This window comes from Loxodonta africana, chromosome 12 (assembly GCF_030014295.1).
Source record: "Loxodonta africana isolate mLoxAfr1 chromosome 12, mLoxAfr1.hap2, whole genome shotgun sequence".
Taxonomy (NCBI): Eukaryota; Metazoa; Chordata; class Mammalia; order Proboscidea; family Elephantidae; genus Loxodonta; species Loxodonta africana.
The window spans coordinates 99,286,484-99,313,236 of NC_087353.1; the positions used below are offsets into that span (position 1 = coordinate 99,286,484).

The 26,753-nt window shown below is 42.7% G+C and overlaps 1 protein-coding gene across 1 annotated transcript in view; it reads left to right on the plus strand.

Moving 5' to 3' along the window:
- Nucleotides 1-537: 537 nt before the first annotated feature.
- The window catches only part of VKORC1L1 (vitamin K epoxide reductase complex subunit 1 like 1), a 56,431-nt gene continuing 30,215 nt past the window's right edge, over nucleotides 538-26,753 (plus strand). The window contains exon 1 of the mRNA XM_064296059.1: nucleotides 538-731. Within this exon, the coding sequence (XP_064152129.1) occupies nucleotides 538-731 (194 nt within the window). The remainder of the gene's footprint in view (nucleotides 732-26,753) is intronic.

A 26,753-nucleotide genomic window follows, 5' to 3' on the forward strand; every position in this document is an offset into this window, starting at 1 on the left:
GCCAGGGTTCTTTTGGATTGCGTTAGAAAATATCAAGTGATAACGACAAAAAAGGAAAAAAAGAATGGTCATTGGTTACCGCCCCCGGAGGAGGTGCCAGGGTCTCGCCCAGTCATACGCGGAGGAATCTTTGAAATTTATGCATCGCCCCACCCCTCAGGCCCGCCCTCGCCGCCCGCCCCGGCCCCGCCCACCGCGCGGCGCCCCGCCCGCCGCGCAGCGCCCCGCCCCGACCCCGCCCCCGGCGGTTGCGCGCCCCGCCCCCTCGCTCCGCGCCCGCGCGCGCCTTCCCCGCCCTGCCAGGCTCACGCCTGTCGGGGCAGTTGGGCCGCGCGCCCGCGGGGGCGGGGCCAGGGGGAGGCGGCCGAGCCAATGGGGCGCGGCGGCGGCGGCGGCGGTGGCGGCGGCGGCGGCGGAGGCGGCGGCGGCAGCGGCGGCGGCTGGGTCGGGCCCCGACGGGCGGCGGCGGCGGCGGCTGAGGTGGAGGCGGAGGGCGGCGGCGGCGGCGAAGGCGGCGGCGAGGGCGGCGGGGGGAAGATGGCGGCGCCCGTGCTGCTGAGAGTGTCGGTGCCGCGGTGGGAGCGGGCGGCCCGGTACGCAGTGTGCGCCGCCGGGATCCTGCTCTCCATCTACGCCTACCACGTGGAGCGCGAGAAGGAGCGGGACCCGGAGCACCGGGCCCTGTGCGACCTGGGGCCCTGGGTGAAGTGCTCCGCCGCGCTGGCCTCCAGGTAGCTGGCGCGGGGAGCAGCCCGGGGGGGCGAGGGCGGAGGCCGGGGGCGGGAGGCGGCGGCGCTGGGGCCTGGGGGCCGCGGGGACCGACGGCGCCGGGCAGGGGGCGGCGGCTGGGGGGCCGGGGCGGCCGAGCGCAGGCCCGGGAGGGCGGCGGCGGCGGGGCGGCGGGCGCGGGCGGGATGAGGTGGCAGAGTGCAGCCGGAGGCCGGCGGACGGGGGCCGGGCTGGGGAGCAGCGAGGGGGCGCGGAGGGCGGCCGGTGCCGGCTTGACAGGTCCCGGGGTCGGGGCGGGGACCCTGCCGGGAGCTGCCAAGGCTCTGCCCTCCCGCGTCCGCGGCGGGAGGCTCGGGGCGGCGTGGGCTCGGGCGGTCGCCTTCCCCACCGCCTTCCCGGGGCTAGGACAGGTGTTTCCGTGGGCAGGCCTCTTTGTACTCCGGGCGCGCTAATGAGAATTTGCCGACTTCTGGAGACGGTGACATTGGCGGGCAAACGCGAATTTGACCCTGCTCTTTTCTGGGAGAAGATCCTGGCCCTTAACGTCTCTGATTTCTCGGACTCCCCCGGCCTATTGCTGTGTGCCCCGGAGGGGGCAGTGGCCTGAGTTTGGGGGCAGTTTAAGCTTATTGGAGTGGAAAGAGTATGTCTTGTGTGGGGATGGCGTTTTCTGCATTGGGGTGACTTTTAAGCGTTGTTGATGAGTATAATGGGATACCTACAAAAAACTATGAAAAATACGCGCTTTGCAAAGCTAGAGAGGTCGATTTATGTTACCGGTGATTTTAGGCTTTTAAAATGTTGCGATTGATTTGTTTGTTCATTTTAATTTCTGCATTCAGTTTTCCTCGGCAAGTTACTTGGAAAAAAGAATTTACGTTAAAAAGGTGGCTGCTGTTTTTCATTTTGGGGGGGAGTTAATAAAAATCAGCAAAAGTGAAAGCATTCATTTCAGAATTGATAGATGACAATAATAATAGAGACACGCATACTGTGCTAAATGTTTTGAAGTTTGGTAACAGGAATAGTCACCTTTGAGCAGTTGTTCCCCTTCTGCTAGATCCGTGAATTGCTAGGTAGTCAGAAATGTGTAGCTCACTAGTTTATTTTGACCCACATATTGGTGATTACATGAATCAGCTAGCTTGGAGTTTCTGTTACTTCTGGGGTTTACTTCAGACTGCCCGCCTTTTCCACCTGGGCAGCCTTTTTCCTGGATGAGGTCCTCTGTCTCATTTGCTTGTAAGCTCAAACCCTGTAGCTTTTTAGTGGGAAAATAAGTCATCCCTATGGCTGCATTAAACATTTTTTTTAAATGCATTTAAAATATAGGGATCAGTTTACAGTGAAAAATACATGTTACAACAAGTTCACACTTGCCGATGGATATTTTGAACCAAGTTCATGGACTGAATAGACTCTCATACCCTTTGAGAACCACTAAGTGTATTTTATGCCAACATTTTTGGCAGTTATTTTCTCTATCTAAAAGGACTTTTTAACTTAAAAGTACTTTGCCCCCAAAGTTAGTCGAATGAATAAGTAATAATAAAAAGACTATCAAACAGCACATTTCAAGTGTTTAAAAAATAAAGAGGAAATAAAATTAACTTCTGATATTAGGCAGAATTATACCAATTTAAGATTTTTGGAAACATGTAGTACATAATAAATTTAAGTGGACCTTTTAACATTTGGGTATGGAAAGAGTAATTCGCTTTGTGTTATCCAAACTGTGTTTCCTAAGTTCTTAAAATTGACTTTTCTTTAAGAAGGAGTGTTTTTGAACTGTGCGTAGACTAAATATTCTCAATGGTTATGTGTCCTGCAAAAGCCAAGTTTTTGTGAGTTTTTTCCTGTGTAATAAAGCACCATAAAATAATAGTAAGTCACATCAAGTAGTATATTGAAAGTATATATAAGTAGGTATAAGACTAAAAATAACTGAATCTCTTTATAGTTTTAAATATGAATTTAATATGTTGTGACTGAAACTCATGTTTGGTTGTATAGCTATGTACATAGAATGTTTGAAATTTGATGCTTGCTACAAAAAAGATTGGAAACCCTGGCGGCGTAATGGTTAAGTGCTACGGCTGCTAACCAAAGGGTCGGCAGTTCGAATCCTCCAGGCGTTCCTTGGAAACTCTGTGGCGCAGTTCTGCTCTGTCCTGTAGGGTTGCTATGAGTCGGAATCGACTCGATGGCACTGGGTTTTGGTTTTTTTTTTTTTTTTTGGACGAGGAGGATTAAAAAAGCAAAACAGTTGCTGTCTGTAAGAGGACTGAATAACTCATTGCCATGTATAAAATAATTTTCAAGCAGTTTACCCAGTTTGATCAGCCGGTTTATAAACTACCTGCAAAATCATATATATTTTTTCTAGTGGAAATCTGAACATTTGGAAATTAAAGGTCTCTTTTGAAAGTGGGTAGAATAAACATCATTAAAAGTTTTTATTTTGTCAGAGTGAAAGGGGATTTAAGTGAAAGCAGATTGTTGGACACCTGGAGTAATTCCCTTTTTTTGATTTGAATATTGATTGCCATCTAGCAGTAGTATCCAAAGATAGGACTACTTTAGGGAAAAGAGAGTTTGAGCCTAGTTTGTGTTGTAGAACTGAAGGGAAAAGATGAGGAACGTTAGCTGTTGAAAAGAGTCCTGAGGAAGGGCCCCTGGCGGCATCCAGGGTGAACTTGGGACTTTCGGTGGCTTAAACTCACTTTATTCTCATTTCTCTCTTAAGTGTCTCAATCCAAATAGAATGAGGTAGAGATTAATGAAATAATCTTGAGGGGTGTGTGTGTTTGTGAAATCTTCTGGTATTTTGGGAGGCATCATTGTAGAAGGGAGTAGTTCCCAGACTTTAGGATTTCAAAAGTAATATTAAAAAAAAAAAAAAAAAAGGCAGCCGCAATGGAGTTGGCAGTTTTTTAATTGTGCCAAGTGCAGCCAATAAAAACAACACCACCCATCATTATCTACTGTCCCCATCATTTTGTTTAAAAAAAAAAAAAAAACTCCAAAAAATTTGAAAGAACAGAATCTCAGAATAAATGACTTTTAAATCTTGTCCTTGTTTTTCCTCATTTTATGGAAATTTATGAAAATACCCCTGCAAACCTGCACCAGCTTGCCAGCCAACATTTAGTAACCTCCATGTGGTGCACTGAGCTCGGGTCCCAAGGATCTGGGTGGAGTCACCGCTCTGCCACTTGTTAGCCTTGTGGCTTTAAGCTAGTCACTTATTTCCATGGTGCTTCAGTTTCTTCCTATGTTCTTATGTTAAAATCTGCTTTGCCATACGAGTGTTAGAATTAATGGCAATGCATGTGTATACCTGGAGTAAAGTATGTGCTCAATTACAGCTGTTATCGTTGATTGAAGATGTTAGATTTTTTGCAGTATCTGATAGTAAACTCCTTAAGTCATATAAGCTTCTTGTTTTAGGTAATGTGAATTGTTTAGAGGTATAGTGTATTTGGAAACCCTGTTGGCGTAGTGGCTAAGTGCTGGAGCTGCTAACCAAAAGGTCCGCGGTTTGAATTCACCAGGCGCCCCTTGGGAACTCTATGGGGCAGTTCTCCTCTGTCCCGTAGGTTCACTATGAGTCGGAATCGACTCCATGACAACGGGTTTGGTTTGGGTTTTTATAGGGTATTTATTGCTCACTCCCTCGCACAGTATATCAGTACTAGTTGTTGTTGAGTCAGCTCCAACTCATGGCGATCCCACGCGTGCCAGAGTAGACCTGTGTTCCCACGTGTGCCAGAGTAGGCCTGTGTTCCCACGTGTGCCAGAGTAGACCTGTGTTCCCACGTGTGCCAGAGTAGACCTGTGTTCCCACGTGTGCCAGAGTAGACCTGTGTTCCATGTGGTTTTCAGTGACTGATTTTTTGGGAAGTAGATCACCGGGTCTTTCTTCCAAAGCACCTGTGGGTAGACTCCAACCTTCCAGTCAGCAGCCAAGCGCATCAACTACTTGCAACATCCAGGGACTCCTATAAAGACTTAAAGTCCATTTAAAACAATTTCAAAAGTGTGACAAGAGAAAGAAAACAATGTGCAGAATGTTCTTTGTGGGTATTTCCCCTAAGTTACGCTAGACAGATTTTTATATAAAAGTAGCACAAATGATCTTCTTGAAGAACTAATAGGTTTGATAATTTTATAGTTCTTAAAACTGTAAAATAGTACTTGAAAGTCATAGGTCCACAGAAAATTGCTTTCTTTTGCAAAATGTTGGACTAGTACCTCCCATATCTTAAAAAAAAAAAAGTACCATGTAGGTGGTATAATCTGTTTGCATTCAACTGTTAACCTAAACCTGTAAAGACAGTGGCACTTGTCACACTCCGTTGGTGAACAGATGAGTAGTGGGGGTGAGCTATCAGGAAGACTTAATCAGGATAACCAGGGGAAGTGGATCTAGGCACCTGGAGGTGGGGGCAAGAGGGAAAAGAGAGAGTTTGAATCTGTACTGGCGCTGGTGTCTCTTTTTGAGGGAAATGTCACAAAGGGTTTGTGCTCGATTGCTAACTGAAGATTGGTGGTTTAAACTTACCCAGTGGCACTGTGGAAGAAAGGCCTGGTGACCTGCTTTCATAAAGATTACAGTCAAGAAAACCCTATGGAGCACTTCTGTTCTGTAGCTGTGGGTTCACCATGAGTCTGAATCGATTTGATGGCAGCGGGTTTGGTTTCCTGGTCAAGTCACACAGACTTGCTGCACAGAAACAGGAGAAAGGGCCTGGCCTTTATTTCCTCTGTGATTCGGAGGAGCTCTGGGGACAGCATGAAGAATGGCATGAAAGGGTAGAAAACTGGCCGTTTGGGGGAAATAGCAAGCTGTCATATTTGAGAGGGACATAGGCCCACGTGAGTTGGGAAAGGACTGGAATCTATAGAGTTTAGCCAGAAAAAGGAAAGACCAGGAATTACTGTAAAGATCGCTAAGGCCAAAGCACTGAGCCTTGCGTTTGTCTCCAGTAAGTGAGGGACTTGGACCAGATTACCAGTTTCAGAGTTTGTGCCTCAGGATCTTAGCTCGGTGGAGGTGTGGCAGGGATTGCAGAAGCGTTTGATCCACGGTTCAACATTTTAAACTTCAAGACACTCTAAGCAATTCTGTGCACTCGTGCACATCCTGCTGAATTTTAACACCTTGGAAACCACTGCTTTATACTGCCAGCTTATCGTAAGGGAATTACGCTGAATTAACAAAGCCAATCTCAAAATGTTGCATACTGTATGGCTGTATTTATACAGCACCCTTGAAATAAAATTATAGAGATGTAGAGCAGATTAGTGGTTGCCAGGAGCCAGGGTTGCTTTGTGGTGGTGGGAAAAAAATAAGTAAAAAAGAAAAAAAAAAAAAAGGCAGGACACTAAGAATATTTGGAGGAAAATAAGCAAAAGAAAAAAAAATTAAAAATTATCCTGAATATCATCCAGATAACAATCCTGAGAATAGAGTTTCTTGCTTTCTTTGTTCATATACTTAAATTTAAAAAAACGCTATTGATCAGAAAGATTGTAGCTTTATATTGGTATTTAAAAAATTCAGGCCAGTACTTGTTTGCTCCCTGAAAAAATTGTGTAAGCAAATTCACTACTCTCAAACTTGTTGCGTTATGTAATAACATGTGAACAGCTTCTGCATGATATCCTGATGTCATGTTTCATATATGTTGTAAATTTTTCCTTTTTACCAAAATATTTGTGATTACCAAGTATTCACATTCCTTAATATTATTAGATTTAACTTTGAAATATTCTACTACTTAGACTTCCGGATAGGTGTGGTTGAACCCTTAGGTAGCCTTAACCGCTGGCCGCAGAGTTGACTCTGACTCACGGTGATCCCATGAGTGTCAGAGTAGAACAGGGCCTCACAGGTTTTCAGTGGCTGATTTTTTGAAAGTAGATTGTGAGGCCTTTCTTCCGAGGCACCTGTGGGTAGACTTGAACCTCCAACTTTTCTAGGATAGTATTTGTGTACCGTTAAAAACAACTCTTTCCACTTGCAAGTGTTAATCTCTGTGAAATCAGATTTTTCTTGGTAGTCTGTAATCAAAACAAAACAAATTTGATACAGTGCTTTTCAGTCAACTATAACTTAAAGTATGTGTACATAAGAAGAGCTTCATTGTTCTCATTATAAAAGTTATAAATTTGAACTTTAAAAATATATGAACAGAATAAAATATTGATTTAATCTGTTTCTCATATTGGGATCCACATAAAATTTCATTTAGAAAAAAGAGTTCCTTTCCTAAAATTTTTTTGAAAGCCATTGGATTATGATCTATAAAGTTTCTGTTGTTATCAGCATCCGCAGGCGTACCTCAGAGATGTTGCGGGTTCATTTGCAGACTACCACAGTAAAGCGAATGTCGCAATAAAATGAGTCACATGAATTTTTTGGTTTTCCCGGTGCATATAGAAGTTGTGTTCATACTATACTGTAGTCTGTTAAGTGTGTGATAGCATTATGTCTAAAGAACGATGTACATACCTTAATTAAAAAGTACTTTATTGCTAAAAAATGGTGACCATCGTCTGACCCATCAGGGATTCGTATCCTGGCGAAGGGTCTTGCCTTGATGTGGATGGCTCCTGACTGATAAGGGTGGTTGTTGCTGAAGGTTGGGGTAGCTGTGACAGTTTCTTAAAATAAGACAACAGTGAAGTTTGCCACATCTATTGACTCTTCCATTCACAAAATATTTCTCTGTAGCATGTGATGCTGTTTGCAGCATTTTACACACAGTAGGTCATCTTTCAAAATTGGAGTTAGCCCTCTCAGACCCTGCCTCTGCTTTATCAACTTAAGTTTATGTAATATTCTAAATCCTTTGTTGTCATTTCAACAATGTTCACAGCATCTTCACCAGTAGATTCTATCTCAAGAAACCACTTTTTTTTTTTTATTATTGTGTTTTAAGTGCAAGTTCACAAATCAAGTCGGATTCTCATACAAAAATTTATAAACACCTTGCTCTATACTCCTAATTGCTCTCCCCGTAATGAAATAGCACACTCTTTCCCTCCACTGTCTCATTTCATGTCCATTCGGCCAGCTTCTGACCCTCTCTACCCTCTCATCTCCCCTTCAGACAGGAGATGCCAACATAGTCTCATGTGTCTACTTGATCTAAGAAGCTCATTCTTCACCAGTATCATTGTCTGTCCCATAGCCCAGTCCAATCCCTGTCTGAAGTGTTGGCTTTAGGAATGGTTCCTGTCTTGGGCTAACAGAAGGTCTGGGGACCATGACCTCCAGGGGCATTCTAGTCTCAGACCATTAAGTCTGGTCTTTTTACGAGAATTTGGAGTCTACATCCCACTGCTCTCCTGCTCCCTCAGGGGTTCTTTGTTGTGTTCCCTGTCAGGGCAGTCAGCAGTTGTAGCTGGGTACCGTCTAGTTCTTCTGGTCTCAGGCTGATGTAGTCTCTGATTTATGTTGCCCTTTTTGTCTCTTGGTCAGAAAACCACTGTTTTTGCTCATCCGTAAGAAGCAACTCTTCATCCGTTAAAGTTTTATTGTGAGATGGCAGCAGTTCAGTTACATTTTCAGGTTCTACTTCTAATTCTAGTTCTCTTGCTTTTTCCACCACATGTGCAGTTACTTCCTCCACTGAAGTCTTGAACCCCTCAAAGGCATCCATGAGGGCTGGAATCGACTTCCGAACTCCGGTTAATGTTGATATTTTGACTTCCTCCAGTGAATCACAAGTGTTCTTAAGGGCATCTAGAATGGTGAATCCCTTCCAGAAGGTTTTCAATTTACTTTGCCCAGATCCATCAGAGGAATCACCATCTATGGCAGCTATCGCCTTAGGAAATGTATGTCTTAAATAATAAGCCTTGAAAGTTGAAATGACTCCTTGATCCATGGGTTGCAGAATGGATGTTGTGTTAGCAGACATCAGAACAACATTAACCTCCTTGTACATCTCCATCAGAGCTCTTGGGTGACCAGGTGTACTGTCAGGGACCAGTAATATTTTGAAAGGAATCTTTTTTCTGAGCAGTAGGTCTCAACATGGGCTTAAACTATCCAGTAAACTGTGTGATAAACAGACGTGCTGTCATCCAGGCTTTGTTGTTCCATTTACAGAGCACAGGCAGAGTAGATTTAGCATAGCTCTTAAGGGCCCTAGGATTTTTGGAATGGCAAAGGAGCATCGTAAGTCCCTAGCTGCATTAGCCCCTAACAGGAGAGTCGGCCTGTCCTTTGAAGCTTTGAAGTCTGGCATTGACGTCTCATCTCCAGCTCTGAAGGTCCTAGATGGCATCCTCTTCCGATATAAGCCTGTTCCGTCTACACCTAAAATCTGTTTTTTAGTGTGGCCGCCTTCATCAGCTATCTCAGCTGGGTCTCTGGCCGCCTTCAGTCAGTTACCTCAGCTGGGTCTCTGGCCGCCTTCAGTCAGTTACCTCAGCTGGGTCTCTGGCCGCCTTCAGTCAGTTACCTCAGCTGGGTCTCTGGCCGCCTTCAGTCAGTTACCTCAGCTGGGTCTCTGGCCGCCTTCAGTCAGTTACCTCAGCTGGGTCTCTGGGACACTCGCTGCAGCTTCTGTATCACCACCTGCTGCTTCGCCTTGCGCTTTTATGCTCGTGGAGATGGCTTCTTTCCTTAAATCTCACGAACCAAGCTCTGTTAGCTTCAGACTTCTGCACCTTCCTCACCTCTCTCAGCCTTCATAGAATTGAAGAGAGTTAGGGCCTTGCTCCAGATTAGGCTTTGGTTTAAGGGAATGTTGTGACTGGTTTTATCTTCTTTCCAGGCCGCTAAAACTTTCCCCATATCAGCAATAAGGCTGTTGAGCTTTCTTATCATTTGTGTGTTCACTGGAGTGGCACTTTTAATTTCCTTCAAGAACTTTTCCTTTGTATTCACAGTTTGCCTGTTTGGCGCAAGACGCCTAGCTTTTGGCCTGTCCCAGCTTTTGACACGCCTTCCTCACTAAGCTTAGTCATTTCTAGCTTTTGGTTTAAAGTTAGAGACATGTGACTCTTCTTTTAACTTGAACACTTGGAGGCCATTGTAGGCTTATTAATTGGCCTAATTTTGTGTCTCAGGGAACAGGGAGGCACAACGAGAGGGATAGAGATCAGGGACTGGCAGGTCGGTGGAGTAGTCAGAACACACAACATTTATTGATTAAGTTTGCCATCTTATATGGGCGCGGTTCGTGGTGCCCCAAAACAATTACAATAGTAACATCAGAGATCAGATCACTGATCACAGATCACCATAACATATATAATAATAATGAAAAAGCTTGGTGAAATACTTTACGAATTACCGAAACATGACACAGAGGTATGAAGTGAGCGCATGCTGTTGGAAAAATGGCACCAGTAGACTTGCTCATCACGGGATTGCCACCAACCTTCAATTTGTAAAGAACGCAAGATCTACGAAGCACAATAAAGCTAAGTGTAGTAAAATGAGGTGTGCCTGTGTAACTTTAGGGGAGCTTCAAGGACAGCTGTAATGTGATTGGTGACATTTTAAAAAATTAATTATATTTGAGAAGTAAATTAGGGGTGGATCCGTGACAAAATAAGGAATTAAAGTGAACGGTATACTGGACTTCACTGTGTTTTAGGAATTTGATTAATTTCCTTATGTGCGTGGTATTAATAGTTAACACAGGTTCTAGAGCGACTACCTGGTTTGAAATCCTGGCTCCACCACTTAACCTCTGTGTTGTCGCAGTTTCCATCTGCATAAAATGAGGGTAATAAAATGTCTATTTCATAGGATTATTGTGAATATGAAGTGTACCAGTTCATGTAAAATAGCACAGTGCCTGGCACAAAAATAAGTGCTCATAAAAAGTTAGCTGCTGTTACTGATTGAAAACATACTATATGTATTTCCTATCTTTTTTTCCTCACTTAACCTGTCACAACTGTTCTCCTACGTTATTAAAAACCCCACCAATAATGTAAAAGAATGTCAGGTGCCTTGTACTCTTCCCATATTGGGCATTCTGACTTTTTAGATCTTTGCCAATTTGATACATGCAAAATGTCACCTCAGTGTTTTGATTTGCCTCTTTTTTTTTTTTTTCAGACAACAGCAAGGTTTAATGATTTTCACATTTTTATTAACTGTTTACATTTCTTCCCTTGCATCTTGCCTTTATAGGTCTTGGAATTTTTCATGTTGATTTAAATAAATCTTTCATGTATTTAAAGGATATTTTATTATATTTCATTATGTTTATATGAACATTTATATCATTTTAGTTCAGTTTTATTAATTTTTTGTATTATGGAAGGTTTTTTTATGACATAGGAAGAATTATTTTTCTTTGTAATTTTTTTCCCATGGGTTTTAAGCTTAGAAGGACATTTCCCATTATGATACCAGATGAGTGTTTATTTCTAAACTCTTAATCACCTAGAGTGTAGTTTATCAGGTGTTAGATGAGTCTGTAACCTAGTTTTTGTACAGATACTTGTCATCATGAGTTGGAGTCAATGGCAGTGGATTTTTTTTTTAATGTTTGTGATCATTTGTATTTCTTCTAGATATTGTCGATTCATACCTTTGTGCATTTTTTTTTCGCTTCTGGGTTGTTTGTCTTTTTTTCTTATTGGTTAGTAGGAGCCTTTAGATAGCACAGTAATTCATCCGTTATTCTGTTCGTTACACATATTTTTCCTAGTTTGTCACTTTTAATTTTGTCTATGGTATCTGTAATCACATGACTTTTTAAAATCATGTAACTTAATCATTTAACTTTTTATGTGGTCAGATCTTTTACTTTGTAACTTTAGCATTTTTTTAAAATCTTGTTTAGCAAAATCTCCACCACCCCAAAATTGCTTTTTTAATTCTCATATATTTTCTTTTAATACTTCGATAGTTTGCAGTTTCTTCCCCCAATACTCCCCTCCTTAGCTCTTTAATTTGTGTCTGGTGTGAGGTAGGGACCTAATGAGTCTGACCTCCTCTAACTTCACAAGGGGGAAGGAGAATCAAGATCAACAGCCCAAGGCTGATTCCTTTGAGGCGGAAGTCAGACATACCTCCTGTCTGTGCCATCTTTACCAATTCTGACACCAGCCGTCCCTCCCACGGCACTCTAGTTCTCTGCTGTGTTTGATAATTCCTTGCAGTGGCCACATACAGCTCACAGACAGTACTCACAGTTAATGGGATTTATTAGGGAAGTAACAGATTACGGTTCAGGTTGAGGACTGCTCAGGATACAGTTCCTCCATCAGGACAGCTTCTTTTCAGCTGTGCCCAAGGCACGCCTTTCTCTGGTCCCTTGGCCTCCGCCCTGCTGGGCAAGTGTTACCACAAAGCTCTTTTAGCTCCGGCGACAAGCGCCTCAAGGCACCCCACTCCTCCACTAAGCCTTGGCCCGAAGGCACTCGGCACTAGCTCTATGGGTCAGCAGACCAACTCCCCCAAGTGCCTGGAGGCACCCTACTCCTCCAGCAAGCCTCCTGCCCAAAGGCACTCAGCTTTCCTGCTCTGTGGGCTGGGAAGGCCACCACACCATCTCCTGCCAGTCTCTCCCATTACCATTTCTCTGCCATCAAGTCTTGCTGTCTTCAGTGTTAACAGCTCTTTCTCTCTCACTTGGCCTCCGCGTTCCAGGAGCTTCTCAGCACAGGGATCCTGGGTCACAAGGATGCACTCTGCTCTTGGCCCTTCTTCTTTGATGGTGGTGAGACCCTCTTTCTGCTCTGGAATTGGACCCCTTTCAAACCCAGTGGGATGGCAAAAATGACCAGTCCCCTGGGGGCCACAATCACCCCATTTGCGCAGTCCCCAGTCCACTGGGTGGAGCCACAAGACCATGACGAGAAGGGCCGTACAGAATGATCCGTCCTCACACCACAGCAGTATAGTATGATCTGTTTCTTACTGTCACTTATTTGACTGTGGACTATTAAATTAAGTTGATAACTCTTACCTTGTTGAACATTAAGGATGTTTTTGATAGTATAAATTAATACAGTGCTTTTACTATAGTTTCATTTAAAAAATGTTTTAGGAGGGGTTATTTTAATTAAAAAAATCCGTAAGAGGTTTCGAAAAATTGGTCAGGCATCGCAGTGTGTGAGGTAGAAAGTGCCTCCTCTGAAGGGGAGAGCAGTATTTGCCAGACGTGCAGCCATTCCAGTGCCTCTTCCTTATGTTTGCACGTTTATATCATCTGCGCTAGTAATTATGTAACAGTTTTCTTAAAATTGACCTAAAAATCCCAAAAACCTTTGGCCGTGAGAGCTGTGAACTTGCGCGTTGGTGTACCGGTTATTTTTTCTAATGCATGGGAAGTACATACCGTTTTTCAGAAGTGCACATACCGCACCTTGTGGAACACTGGCATCGTGTTTCAGGGTTTAAATCCCTGCTCTCCTCTGGCCTACCTCTGTGACACTGGGCAAATTACTTAAGCCTCTCTGCTTCACTTTTCTGATTTGTAAAATGAGGTTAGTATAACATCTGCCTCATAGGGTTATTCTAAGAATTAAATAGCCCTTGTACAGGCAGTTAGCACAGTGCTGTCACTTACCTGTTCAGCAGATATTAGCTATTCTTAAATTTAACAGTTTGTAAATACCTTGGTTCTCTTTCAGTGTTAACGGTCACACAGCTGTCTTACTTTTAAAGTGTTTGCATCGTTTTCATTGTAAGGAGGTCCTGTGATTTATGAATCGAAGCCTCTGTTGTTTTCTGTTTTCTTCTGTCATTAAAAAAAAGCAGCCACCAGGGTTGGTTCCTGATCTGTGTCACCAAGTTGCCCTTCCAAGAATTGGGCTAATTTGCTGCACTGTCAGCAGTGCCTTGGCAGCCTTAGAGTTTATCGTTTAAATATTTGGGGGGGGAGGGTGTTAACGGGTTTAAAAATGATTGCTTGTTTATGTTTTAATTAACACTTTATTATTCATCAGGCATTACGGAGCATTTTCCTACACCTTTAACTACTATTTCTGCTTTCTTGTTGAATACATTTTTCTGAGAGGTAGGTGAGCTTATATATTTTTTTGTTTTTGATTCATGTGATACCAGAAATTGAGAAATTAGGATAATTTTATGATGGCATTCAGGTGTGTCTCTGTGGTGCAGTTGATTAGTGCGTTGGGCTATTAACTGAAAGGCTGGTGGTTGGAGCCCACCCAGGGACGCTATGTTTGGAGCTTTGGTGGGGCAGTGGGTAAGAACTCTGCTGCTAACCAAAAGGTTGGCAGCTCAGATCTACCAGCTACTCCTTGGAAACCCTATGGGGGCAGTCCTGCTCTGTCCTGTCGGGTCACTATGAGTTGGAATCTACTCGATGGCAAGGGTTTGGGTTTGAGCTACTCAGGGAAGAGATCCCAGGAATATCAGAATTCTCCTCAGTCTACAGCTCCTATTTCCAAGTCTGTGATGGCACAGTGGTTAAGAGCTTGGCTGCTAACCCAAAGGTCAGCGTTTGGAATCCACCAGCCGCTCCTTGGAAACCCTATGGGGCAGTTCTCCTCTGTCTTGTAGCGTTGCCATGAGTCGGAGTCAACTCAATGGCAGCTGGTTTTTAGAGTCCCTGAGGGAGAGATTCATATTAAATATTTGTACTAGCAAATCGAAAACAAAAGCACTTTGCATTTTATTGTTAATTGAGACTTGGGCACCAAACTCTGTAACAGAAGACTGAAATGAGCCTAGCTGGTTCATGTGGAGAACCCGTTTTTTGCCACCTAGTTAAGCTTAGATGGTTTCAGTCTAAAACAGTCCGTGGCCCCCTCCATCTTCCCAGTTCTCAAACATGACGAGATGGGACCCTTGTGCCGTGAATGTGAGCAAAGCCTGCTCCACTTGTTGCTCTCAGTGCCTGGGGCAGTGTAACCAGAGAGAGCCGATTTGCCCTGGCCACTGCTGATCTGGCTTTGGCTACCTGCCCCGCATTTGCTGTCTCAGTAGTAGGTTTAGCCCTGGCTGTCCTTGGAGAGGAGTAGGCAGGGAGGTGACTGGGCCTTCTCAACCACTTCAGTCAAGTGGAAGAAGCAGAAAAGTGAGCCCACACCTGTGTGCTGATCTTTTAACAGTGATTCTACCCAGTAGCACCCAAGCCCACTCAGTGCTCTCCAATCTGCCCTCTTCCTTCCTGAGAGTAAGAGAGAAGGAAGAGCGAGAGGAGCCTCGTAAGAATGGCATAGCCAAGGCGTCTGACCTCCTCAAACTTCACAAGGGGGAAGGAGGTGCCTCAGAAGATGAAAACCCTGTGGAACAACTCTACTCTGCACATACGGGGTTGCCAGGAGTTGGAATTGACTTGACAGCAACTAACAACAAAACTGTGGAACAGTTTGTCATTCCGAAGTGGTTGTACTGTTCAACGCTCCTCTTTGTAGTTTTAATTTGTTTTTCCCTGATTACTGATGAGGTTGAGCAATCTTTGATGTGTTCATTGGCCATTTGGATGTCTTGTCTTTGAAAGGCTCATTGAATTCATTGCCCATTTTTCTACTGGGTCTTCTATATTTGTCCTATTGATTGTAGGAGTTTTTTTATGTATTTTGAATATGACTGCTTTGTCAGATACATGCATTGCAGATACCTTCTTCAACTCTCTAGCTTGCCTTTTCACTCTTAGAGATTCCTTGATGAACAGAAGTTCTTAATTTTAATGTAGTTAAATGTATCAATCTTTCTCTTTACAAATTAGAGCTTAGAGGAGCCTTGGCAGTGCAGTGGTTAAGCGCTTGGCCGCTAACTGAAAGGTTGGCGGTTTGAACCCATCAGCTGCTCAGTGGGAGAAAGGTTTGGTAGTGTGCCCTTGTAAGGATTGCAGCCTTGGAAACCTTGTGGGGCAGCTCTGCTCTGTCCTCTCAGCTTGCTGTGAGTCAGAATCGACTTGACGGCAGTGGGTTTGGTTTGGTTTATTGATAAAGATAGTCTATGCTATTCTGTTGTTTTGCCTTCCACATTTAGATCAATGATCTATATGGAATTTTTTTAATGATATGAGGTAATAGGGATCAATTTTATTTTTTCCCTGCATGACTATCTGATTATTGTGGCACACTCTGTTCTGCAGAGCCAACTTTGTCATAAATCAGGTGGTTATCTGGACTTTCTTTTCTATCCCATTCTTTTTGTCTCCTTGTGCCACTTTATTTCAGCAGTTCTTGAAAGTGTGGTCTGGGGACTCTCTGGAGTCTCTGAGACCTTTTCGGGGGCCTACAAAGCCAAAACTATTTTCCTAGTAATACTAAAAAATTAGGATGTCATTTATCTTTTTTGCTCCCATTGTCCCATGAATGTACAGTGGAGTTTTCCAGAGGCTGCATGCCATGATATCGCAACGGAACAGATATAGAAGCAGATTGGAGAATCCAGTTGTCTCCTTCAAGCCAGACATTTAAGAGATTTACAAAAATGTAGAACAGTGCAGCTCTTCTCATTAAATCTTTCTGTTTTGGAAACAGTTGTTTTTATAATAAAAAAATGCTACTTATGTTAGCAAGCAATGGCTTGAGTAAATTAATATTTTTAAATTTTCTGTTCTAATATCTAATAGATTAGAGTCCTCAATATGTATGAGTGTAAGATCAAAAAGTTTGAAAATCACTACTCTGGTTTTATGTCCAGATATCCAGTGGATAATAAGTCTTAGTCATTCTTGATGCCGTGCCTATCCAGATACATTTTGGAATCAGTTTATGAGGTGCCACAAGAGCACTCGTCAGGGTTTTTTGGGATTGCATTGAATCGGTTTGAGGATATTTGAGATCTTTATACTATCGAGTCTTCCAGTTCGTGAACATTATCCCTCCATGTGTTCTGGTCTTCTTTATTTTTTCCTCAGGACTTTATGGTTTTCTATATAGAGGTTTTGCACATCTTGCGTTAGATTTATTCCTGGGTATTTTGTGTTTTGATTTAGTGTCACCTTCTGTTGGTGCCGGTATATAGAGACACATTTGATCTTAATATATTCTCTTTGATTCCAGTAACTTTTCTAAACTTTTTTTTTTTTTTCCAAATAAATTTTTTATTCTGGAGTACTTTAGATACACAGAAAAGTAATGGTGATGGAGAGAGTTCCTGTATCTCCTCCACCCAGGTTCCCCTAATGGTAACCTCTACTGTAGCCATTTCTTAGGTATATGACTTAAGAAATTAACACTGGTTTAATACTGTTATCCAGACTATAGACTTCATTCACATTTCACCAGTTTTTCCATGGACATCCTTTTTTTGTTCCAGAATCCAATTCAGAATACTACATAGTATTCAGTCATCATGTGTCTTTAGTTTTTCCAATAGTGACAGTTTTGAAGAGTGCTGGGTAGGTATTTTGTGTGTCTTTCAGTTTGGGTTTGTCTGATGTTTTCTCATATTAGACTGGGACTGTGGATTTTGGGGAAGGAAATTATATAATATTATGATATTACCATGACTCATCACTGGTGATATTAACCATGATTGCTTGGTGTCTGCTAGGCTTCTTTACTAGTTCCAAAACCAAAAACCAAACTATTGCTGTCAGGTCGATTTTAAAACCAAAAAAACAAACTTGTTGCGATCAAGTTGATTCCAACTCATAGCGACCCTACAGGACAGAGTAGAGCGACCCTACAGGACAGAGTAGAATGACCCTATAGGGTTTCTGAGGCTGTAAATCTTTACAGAAGCAGCCTACCACATCTTTCTTCGCTGGAGAAGCTGACAGGCTCAAACCGTTGACTGTTTGGTTAGCAGCTGAGCACTTTAACCACTGCGTCACCAGGGCTATCAGATGTACAAAAGAAATCAGATGGTTGTTAAGTGCTGTTTGGTTCATTGTAACTTGAATACGTTGTAAGTCGGGGACTACCTGTATGGCACTTTCCCGAGTTCCATGAGTCCTTTCGAATTATTGAACCTCAGGGAGCAGTGGGAGCCAGCAGGTCAGAAGCGAGGGGGTCACAGGGACTCCCAAGCTAGCGTCTGTAGTCTTGGGCTGACTCAGCAGTCCGGCGGACTGTGTCCTTTAACGTGTGAGCTTTGACCTTAATCTGGGTGGTTAGGGTCCGAGGAGGATGCACTGCTTGTACAGCTGGTGTCAGAGGAGAAGTGGTAGAGAAGTGAAAAGTGGGGATTTTGATATATTTCACTCCAGGCAGAGTAACAGGATCTTTGAAGAAAAAGTTACTCAGAAATAAACAGGAACTAACAAGAACATGAAGGAGATCTCTGAAAAATATTGTAAAACCTTATTAAGGGACATAAAAGAATTGAATAAATGCTGCAGCAGTTAGTTCTCGGATGGGATAGCTTCCACACTGGAAGAAAGTTGGTATCTCCTCTAAATTTCCATAATTCGTATTGCCAAATGCATACTTTTTTGCATTTCGTCATTTTTGAGATACGTCTTAAAATTGATAGCATCTTCAAATCACTTCTGTCCATATGGTAGCTGTGAAAAAGTTTTAGGAGTATCTTAGCCAGTTGATTTTTCTCTTATTCTAAGCATAAGTCATGTATGACATAAAAACATTGTTTGAATAAGTTTAAAAGAGCTTTTTAAATAGGCGTAAAGTAAAAACCCTCAGTCATAAGACAGCATTACGCTACAGTGCGGCAGTGTTTTTTCTTAGTGGTACTTTAAAGATGTCTTTGTCTTGATAAAATATAAGAATCTATGAATTCAGTATAATCAAAATTAATATCTCAACAGACTTTTTAAAACTTCTAAGTTTATATAGAAGAACAAAATTATCTGTACAAATTATGAAAATCAATATTCACGAACGGGGAAATTACTGTTATTAAATATTAAAGTTTATTTTAAGACTAAAGTAATTAAAAGTGCAGGAGTAGACAAGTTTTCACTGGAACAGTTGAGAATACTGAAGGAGCCACATCTTCAAAAATGTTATATGTGAGAAAGATGAAAACTGTGAATTTTTTTTTATTGTGCTTTAAGTGAAAGTTTACAACTCAAGTCTCATACAGAAACCCACACACGCATTGTTATCTCACCCCAGTTGCCCTCCCTACAGTGTGACAGTGCACTCCTTCTCTCCATGGCGTATTTCCCATGTCCATTCAACCAGCTCCTGTCCCCCTCTCCTTCTCATCTCGCCTCTGGACAGGAGCTGCTCACATAGTCTCATGTGTCTACTTGAGCTAAGAAGCACACCCCTCATCAGTATCATTTTATGTCTTATAGTCCAGTCTAATCTTTGAAGAGTTGGCTTCAGGAATGGTTTCAGTTTTGGGGTAACAGAGAGTCCGGGGGCCATGACCTCTGGGGTCCCTCCAGTTTCAGTCAGACCATTAAGTCTGGTCTTTTTAGCAGAATTTGAGGTCTGCATCCCACTTTTCTCCTGCTCCATCAGGGATTCTCTGTTGTGTTCCCTATCAGGGCAGTCATTGGTGGTAGCTGGGCACCGTCTAGTTTTTCAGGTCTCAGCCTGATGTAGTCTCTGGTTTATGTGGCCCTTTCTTTCTCCTGGGCTCATATTTTCCTTGTGTCTTTGGTGTTCTTCATTCTCCTTTGCTCCAAGTGGATTGAGACCAATTGATACGTCTTAGATGGCCACTTGCTAGTTTTTAAGACCCTTGACGCCACTCACCGAAGTAGGATGCAGAATGGAAAACAATGAATTTTTAAATAAATAGTATTGGGTTAACTAAGTAGCCATTTGGGAAAAATGAAAGCTAGCTTACTATCTCACTTAAAAACCAAATAAACAAACCAACTTTTATTGAGTTAATACTATAGAATCACCATGAGTCAGAATCGAATTGAATCGACTGGAAGGCACACAACAGCAACAGTTGCCAGATAGTAAAGTATACAGATTTTAAGAGACCAACTCAATAAATTTTTATGTATGTATATACAAAAGTCAAAGATTACAGCCTTCAGTATGGATTGCACCTCAACATAAAAAACACAAAAATCCTCACAACTGGACCAGTAAGCAACAGCGTGATAAGTAGAGAAAATATCGAAGTCGTCAAGGATTTCATTTTACTTGGATCCACAATCAACGCCCATAGAAGAAGCAGTCGAGAAATCAGACGACATATTACATGGGGCAAATCTGCTGCAAAAGCAAAGATGTCACTTTGAGGTCTAAGGTGTGCCTGACCAAACCATGGTATTTTTAGTTGCCTCATATTCTTGCGGAAGTTGGACAATGATTAAAGAAAAACAAAGAAGAGTTGATGCCTTTGAATTATGGGGTTGGCAAAGAATGTTGGCTACAACATGGACTGCCAGAAGGACAAACAAATCTGTCTTGGAAGAAGTACAGCCAGAATGTTCCTTAGAAGAAAGAATGGCGAGACTTTGTCTCACATACTTTGGACGTGTTTTCAGGAGGGATCAGTTTCTGGAGAAGGACATTATGCTTGGTAAAATAGAGGGTCAGTGAAAAAGAGGAAGGCCCTCAAGGAGATGGATTGACAGAGTGGCTGCAACAGTGGGCTCAAGCATAGCAACGATTGTGAGAATGACGCGGGACTGGGCAACGTTTCATTCTGTTGTACGTAGGGTTGCTATGAGTCAGAAGCAAATTGATGGCACCTGACGAGAACAACATATACAAAAGTAACTACCATCTGGATTCAGACTATTTCCAACACTCCAGAATTTGACCTTGGGCCATTTCCAGTTAACACCACCTTCCCAAAAGGTAATTACTTTTCAGATCTTTATCCGGAGATTAAGGAATCCTGGTGGTGCGAGGTGGCATAGTGGTTAAGAGCTATGGCTGTTAACCAAAAAGTTGGCAGTTAGAGTGTACCAGGCACTCCTTGGAAACTATATGGGGCAGTTCTACTCTGTCCTATAGGGTCACTATGAGCCAGAATTGACTCAATGGCAATGGGTTTGGTTTTTGCTTTGGTGGTGCGGTATGGAGCCCTGGTGGCATAGTAGTTAAGAGCTCAGGCTGGTAGCCAAAAGATGGGCAGTTCGAATCCCCCAGCCTGTTCTTTGGAAACAATATGAGGCAGTTCTACTCTGTCCAGTAGGTTGCTATGAGTCGGAATTGACTTGATGGCAGTGAGTTTGGTTGTTTTCAGTTGGTGACGCAGTGGTTAAGCACTCAGCTACTAACCAGAAGATTGGCGGTTTAAACCCACCAGCTGCTCCATGGGAGAGACATATGGCAGTCTGCTCCTGTAAAGAATTACAGCCTTGGAAAACCTTTGGGGCAGTTCTGCTCTGTCCTGTGGGGTCACTATGAGTTGGAATTGACTCAACGGCAATGGGTCTGTATATTAGTTTTGCCTGTTTTTGATCTTCAAATAAATGGAATCATATAGTAAGTCTTTTGTGTCTAGGTTCTTATTTGTGTCTGTGATGTTGCATGTCGCAGTTGGACTTTATTTTAGTTTAGTTTGTTCGACTGCTAACTTAAAGGTTGGTGGTTCAAACCCACCCAGCAGGACTGAGGAAGATAGGCCTGGCGATCTGCTTCTGTTAAGATTACAGCCAAGAAAACCCTATGGAGCAGTTCTACTCTGGCACATGGGTTTGCCATGAGTTGGAATTGACTCAACGGCAATTAACAACAACCATAGCAACAAGTGTCGTGTTAAATTGCCACAGTTAATCTATTCCACTGGTGATAGAAATTTTAGTTGTTTCCATTTTTTTTATTACAAAGCATAAAACTGCTAAGAACAGTCTTGTACATATTTGATGGACGTAAATACTCATTTTCTGTTGTAATTGAGTGGAATTGCTGGGCCATAGGGTATACGTATAGTTAGTATATGTTGCCAGTTTTCCAAAGTTAGCATACCAGGTTACACTCCTGTCAGCGATGTGTGAGCGTCCCAATTGCTCTAAGTTTTGCAAGACCTCAGAAACCATAAAGAAAAATGTTGATGAATTTGTGTATATAAAGACATAAAGCCTATGTATGCCAAAAACTAGCATAAACAAAGTTGCATCTCCGGTGATAAAATAGGAAAAAATATTTGCCGCTACATCATGTTCAAAGGGCTAATTTCCGTAAAATGAAACAAAACAGGACCCCCTTAAATCAGTATGAAAGAGATTAACAACCCAATAGCAAAGAACGCAAAAGAAGTTCAGAGACAGTTCATAGGAAAGACAAGTGGCTCTTAAATACCGGAAATGATCCTCAATTTCAGTCATAATAGGGGAACAAATTCAAACTATATTGAAAGCTTTTTTAATGTATCATATTGGCAAAGATCAAGAGTTTGGTTAACTCTTGGCTGAAGTGTAGGAAAGTAGCGCCTCCTAATTGAATGGTAGGATTCTCAGCTATGGAGAGTGGTTTGGTAATGTTAATGTTAAGAACACACATACCTCAAGGGTAGTATGAGGAAGTAAATTGTGCTATTATTTACTCAGTGGAGCATTATGGAGCAACAAGTGTGAAGGAATTACAGTTCACACAACAGAGGATACTCACAAACATAATGTTGAGTCAAAGAGCCAGATACAAAAGTAGAAGTTAAACAGCAGACAGAATTAATCTGTGGTGTCAGAAGTGAGGACAGTGTTCCCCTCGGGGGGCTCACTGGAAGGGGACATGTGGGGGCTTGGGGGGCTCCTCGTGTTTTTTTTTCATCTGAGTGCTGGTTACATGGATGTATTCATATCGGGAAAATTCACCAAGCTATAAACTTGTGATTTGTGGGCTTTTCTGAATGTCTATTATCGCTTCAGTAAAATTTTTTAAATATAAAAATAGTGTGCATAGACACAGTCACGCATAAAGAATGCTCATGCCCTTTATCTTAGCAGTGCCATCCTGGGCGTGTCTCTCTCCACACAGACACGCATGCACGCGCACACACACACATTCGTGTATGTCGGGGTTCGTAGTATAAAGACATTCGTTGCTATATGTGTGATAGCCAGTGCTTGGACAAAATCTAATCTCTCAGTAAACCAAAAAACCAAACCCCTGCGGTCAAGTCGCTTCCGACTCATAGCGACCCTGTAGGACAGAGTAGAACTGTCCCATAGAGTTTCCAAGGAGCATCTGGTGGATTCGAACTGCCAGCCTTTGGTTAGCAGCCGTAGCACTTAACCGCTCTGCCACCAGGGTTTCCAATCTCTCAGTAGGGACCTAATAAAATAAATAATGGTATAGTCCTACAATGAGCAGCTGTTAAAAGAGGAAAGGCAGCTGTGTGGGAACCAATGTAGACAAGTCTCTAAGATAAAAACCCCAGCTGCGTGGACAGTATGTGTAGTATACTACCATTTATGTGTGGTTTTTTTAATGTATAAAAGGCGTGTACATACAGGCTTTTCTCTCTGGCAGGGCAGGAGAATCTATAAACACTGGCTCTCCCTGAGGGGTGGCCCAGGGACAGAATTGGGAGACGGTCTCCCTGTGTAGTATTTTGTAGCTTTTTTATATTGTTCATTTATTATCTATTTTTAAAAGAGCACTAAAATAAAGTACAACCTTATCATTTGGAGGTGCTTAATTGTATGGTGGAAAGTTGATAGCTGGTGCATAGTATCCATCTCAAGCAATATTTAATGCCGGCTTTTTTTTTTTTTTTTAGCAGCAAAACAGCTGTATGCCCAAGCACCACTTGAAGCCTTATTTTACTGCATGTTTCTCCTATTTTTTTTATCTGTAGATGCCAACCAAAACGTAGGCTTTTCAAGCCCGCAGGCTGTTGACCCTCAGTCTGATCAATGGTTTTTCCCTGGGCTTACTGTCCAGACTCAGCCCTCTCTTCACATTCTACCTCTTTCCCCCAGACACAGTGTGGTTCTGTGCCAAGGGCATCACCTCCTCTATGCAGGTTTCTCCTGCGTCTCTGACCTGGAAAAAAGGGAATTTTCATTCTCTTAGCTTCTCAGTGCTGCTCGAGATCAATATTCTAGAACCATCTGCATGAATATTGTTTCCCACGAATTGAAGCTTACTGTTTCCAGTAGGATGGATGTGGGGACGACAGAGGAACCAGTTGAGATGAGTCTGGAGTCTGTGGGAGGACTGCGACCTATTAACTAGAACAGAGGGGGACAGGCAGGCTCTAAGTAGAAAACATGTGACTGGCTTTTGAAAATACCAGTTTGAGATGCTGGCCTGTGAAACAGCTGGAGTCGTGAGCTAGAAATGGGGACTTAAAAAATAACTTTTGTCATTATAAACTTAATATTTGTGTGTATGTGAAGAAAACACAGAAGAAAAAAAAATCCATAAAACAGTCATTCTTAACATTTTAGTGAATTAACTTATGAGTTTTTCCCCCTGGTCACTAGGAGTCAGAATCAACTCGATGGTAGTGGGATATATATATATGTATGTATATCATATCCCCGGTGACACAGTGGTTGAGAGCTCCGCTGTTAACTAAAAGGTCGGCAGTTCGAATCCACTGGCCACTCCTTGGAAGCTGTATTTGGAGCCCTGGTGGCGCAGTGGTTAAGAGCTCAGCTGCTAACCAAAAGTCCAGCAGTTCAAATCCACCACCTGCTCCTTGGAAACCCTATTGGAGGCAGTTCTAACCTGTCCTATAGGATTGCTGTGAATTGGAATCGACTCAAAAGCAATGGGTTATATATATATATATAATAACACGCATTTTAAAATGTAATTGAGATTACATTTTGTATTCTCCCTTTTTTCTCTGTGTCCTGTTGTGTCCTGTTCCTGAACAAAGACATCCTAGGGCAGTCCCGTGTGGTGCTTCTGTTGTGTTAAGAGTCAGTAGCAAAAGAAGTCATACATGAAATTTTGGGACTTACTGAGATTACCCAGGGTGAGATTCTGCACAGATGGAGATGAAAATGTGGCAAGAACAGAACTTTGGAAACTTGCCTATATTTGAGGATTCAGGAATAAGGACTCATAATCAGAGAGGTAGGAGTATTAAAAGTTTCATGTCAAACTCTAAATGGAGCAGCTTCCAAGAAAAAAAGAGTGGTTAGCATTGTCAGTGGTTATGTAGAGCTGTGTGAAGACTGAGATGAGGCCTTTAGATATGAAATTGAGAAATCAGTTCCTTTACAAGATTTACTCTGTCTGGAAATGATAGAATAATGACTGGATTTATGTTACTACCTTAAACAACTAGAAGGCTAGACAGATATATGAAATAGCAGTTTACAGACTTTGGATAGTAGGCAGCACAGGACTGTGATCCCTGAAAGAAGGGAAACAAATGTACTGAGCTCTGTGTTAGTCCCATCTTACTGTCGGAAGGTAGTTTTCAAGCCACAGAGCAGGGATAGAAACCCCAGATAGAGCCTGGTGATTTCATCGAGTTAAGAATATGGAGATAGGGGCTAGGGGAGGCCAAACCCAAAACCAAACCAAACCCAGTGCCATCAAGTCAATTCCGACTCATAGCGACCCTATAGGACAGAATAGAACTGCCCCATAGAATTTCCAAGGAGCGCCTGGCAGACCGAATTGCTGACCTCTTGGTTAGCAGCCGTAACACTTAACCACTATGCCACCAGGGTTTCCAGGGGGAGGCCGAGGCAGCTCTAATTTGTGGGGCAGATTCCCAGGGAGAAGGGAGTTGCACAGAGAACCCCAGAGATATGCAGAGAGGTCTTTGGCTAAGCACTGATCTGCACATGCATGAGAGGAAGACACCTGAGACCAGGAGAGGAACACCAGTGCCAAGCAGTAGGCCATATAATTCCTGGAACTCACACAGGCTCGTGTGAACACAGACTGCTCCTACTGGCCAGAGTGTACACAGAGCATCATAGGGCATCGCAGTGGTGATGGGACAAAGTTAGCCCTAAATTAAAGGCTGTTGTGGACCTTCCCTAACAAAACTTAAAAGCAAGACTTGAAAGGATCCAGCTGATTCCAGGAAACTTAAGTGTGTGCCAGAACAAAGTCCAGCACTGTTCAAAAGAATACGGTAAAATCAAATACCCCAAAACATAAAATTCACAGTGTCTAAGATTCAGTCAGAAATCACCCGGCATGCAGAGAACCAGGCAACTATGATCTATAATCAGGAGAAAAATCAATCAGCAGAAACAACTGGGATGAGGGACTTAGCAGACAAGGTGTTAAAACATCTGTTATAAATATGCTCTGCATGTTCAAGAAGATAAAGGAAATGGTGAACATAATGGGGAGAGAAACTGAAGGTATAAAAAAGACCCAAATAGAACTAACAAGAGAAATGAAATAAAAAAATCCGTGGATGGAATTAAACAGCAGATGAGGCATGGAAGAGCAGTTAACTTGAAGACACAGCTGTAGAAACTAACATGAAAGGCGCAGAGAAAAACAATAGAAAAATGAATAGAACATCAGTGATTATAACAGGAACAATCATCAGGGACAAAAACAAGCAATCTAAGGTACATGTAATTGGAGCTCCAGAAAAGAGGGAGAGGGGAGGGCAGAAAAAATATTTAAAAGAGAAAATGACCAGAAATTTTTCAAATTTGACAAAAAGGGCAAACGCACAGATCCAAGAGGCCCAACAAATCCCAAGCAGAATAAATAACATAGAAAACCACACCAAGGCACATGTCTTCGTTATCTAGTGCTGCTGTGACAGAAACGTATTCCCTTGTAGTCGAGGAGGCTAGAAGTCTGAATTCAGGGTCCCGGCTCCAGGAAAAGGCTTTTCTCTCTCTGTCGGTTCTGGGGAGGGTCCTTCTCATCAGTCTTCCCCTGATCTAGGAGCTTCTCAGTGCAGGGACCCAGGTCCAAAGGACGTGCTCCATTCCCGGAGCTTCTTTCTTGATGGCATGAGGTCCCTCTCCTCTGATTCTCCTGTATCTCAAAAGAGATTGACTCAGCATACAACCTAATCCTGTAGATTGGGTCCTGCCTCATTAACATAACTGCCACTATAATCTTGCCTCATTAATTTCATAGAGGTAGGATTTACAACAGGTAGGAAAATCACGTCAGATCACAAAATGGTGAACCGCTACCCAGTACTGGGAATCATGGCCTAGCCAAGTTGATACACATTTTTGGAGGACACAGTTCAATCCATAACAGTATATAAGCATCAAATGGCTGAAACCCAAAACCCAAGCCCCTTGCTGTCAAGTTGATTCTCACTCATAGTG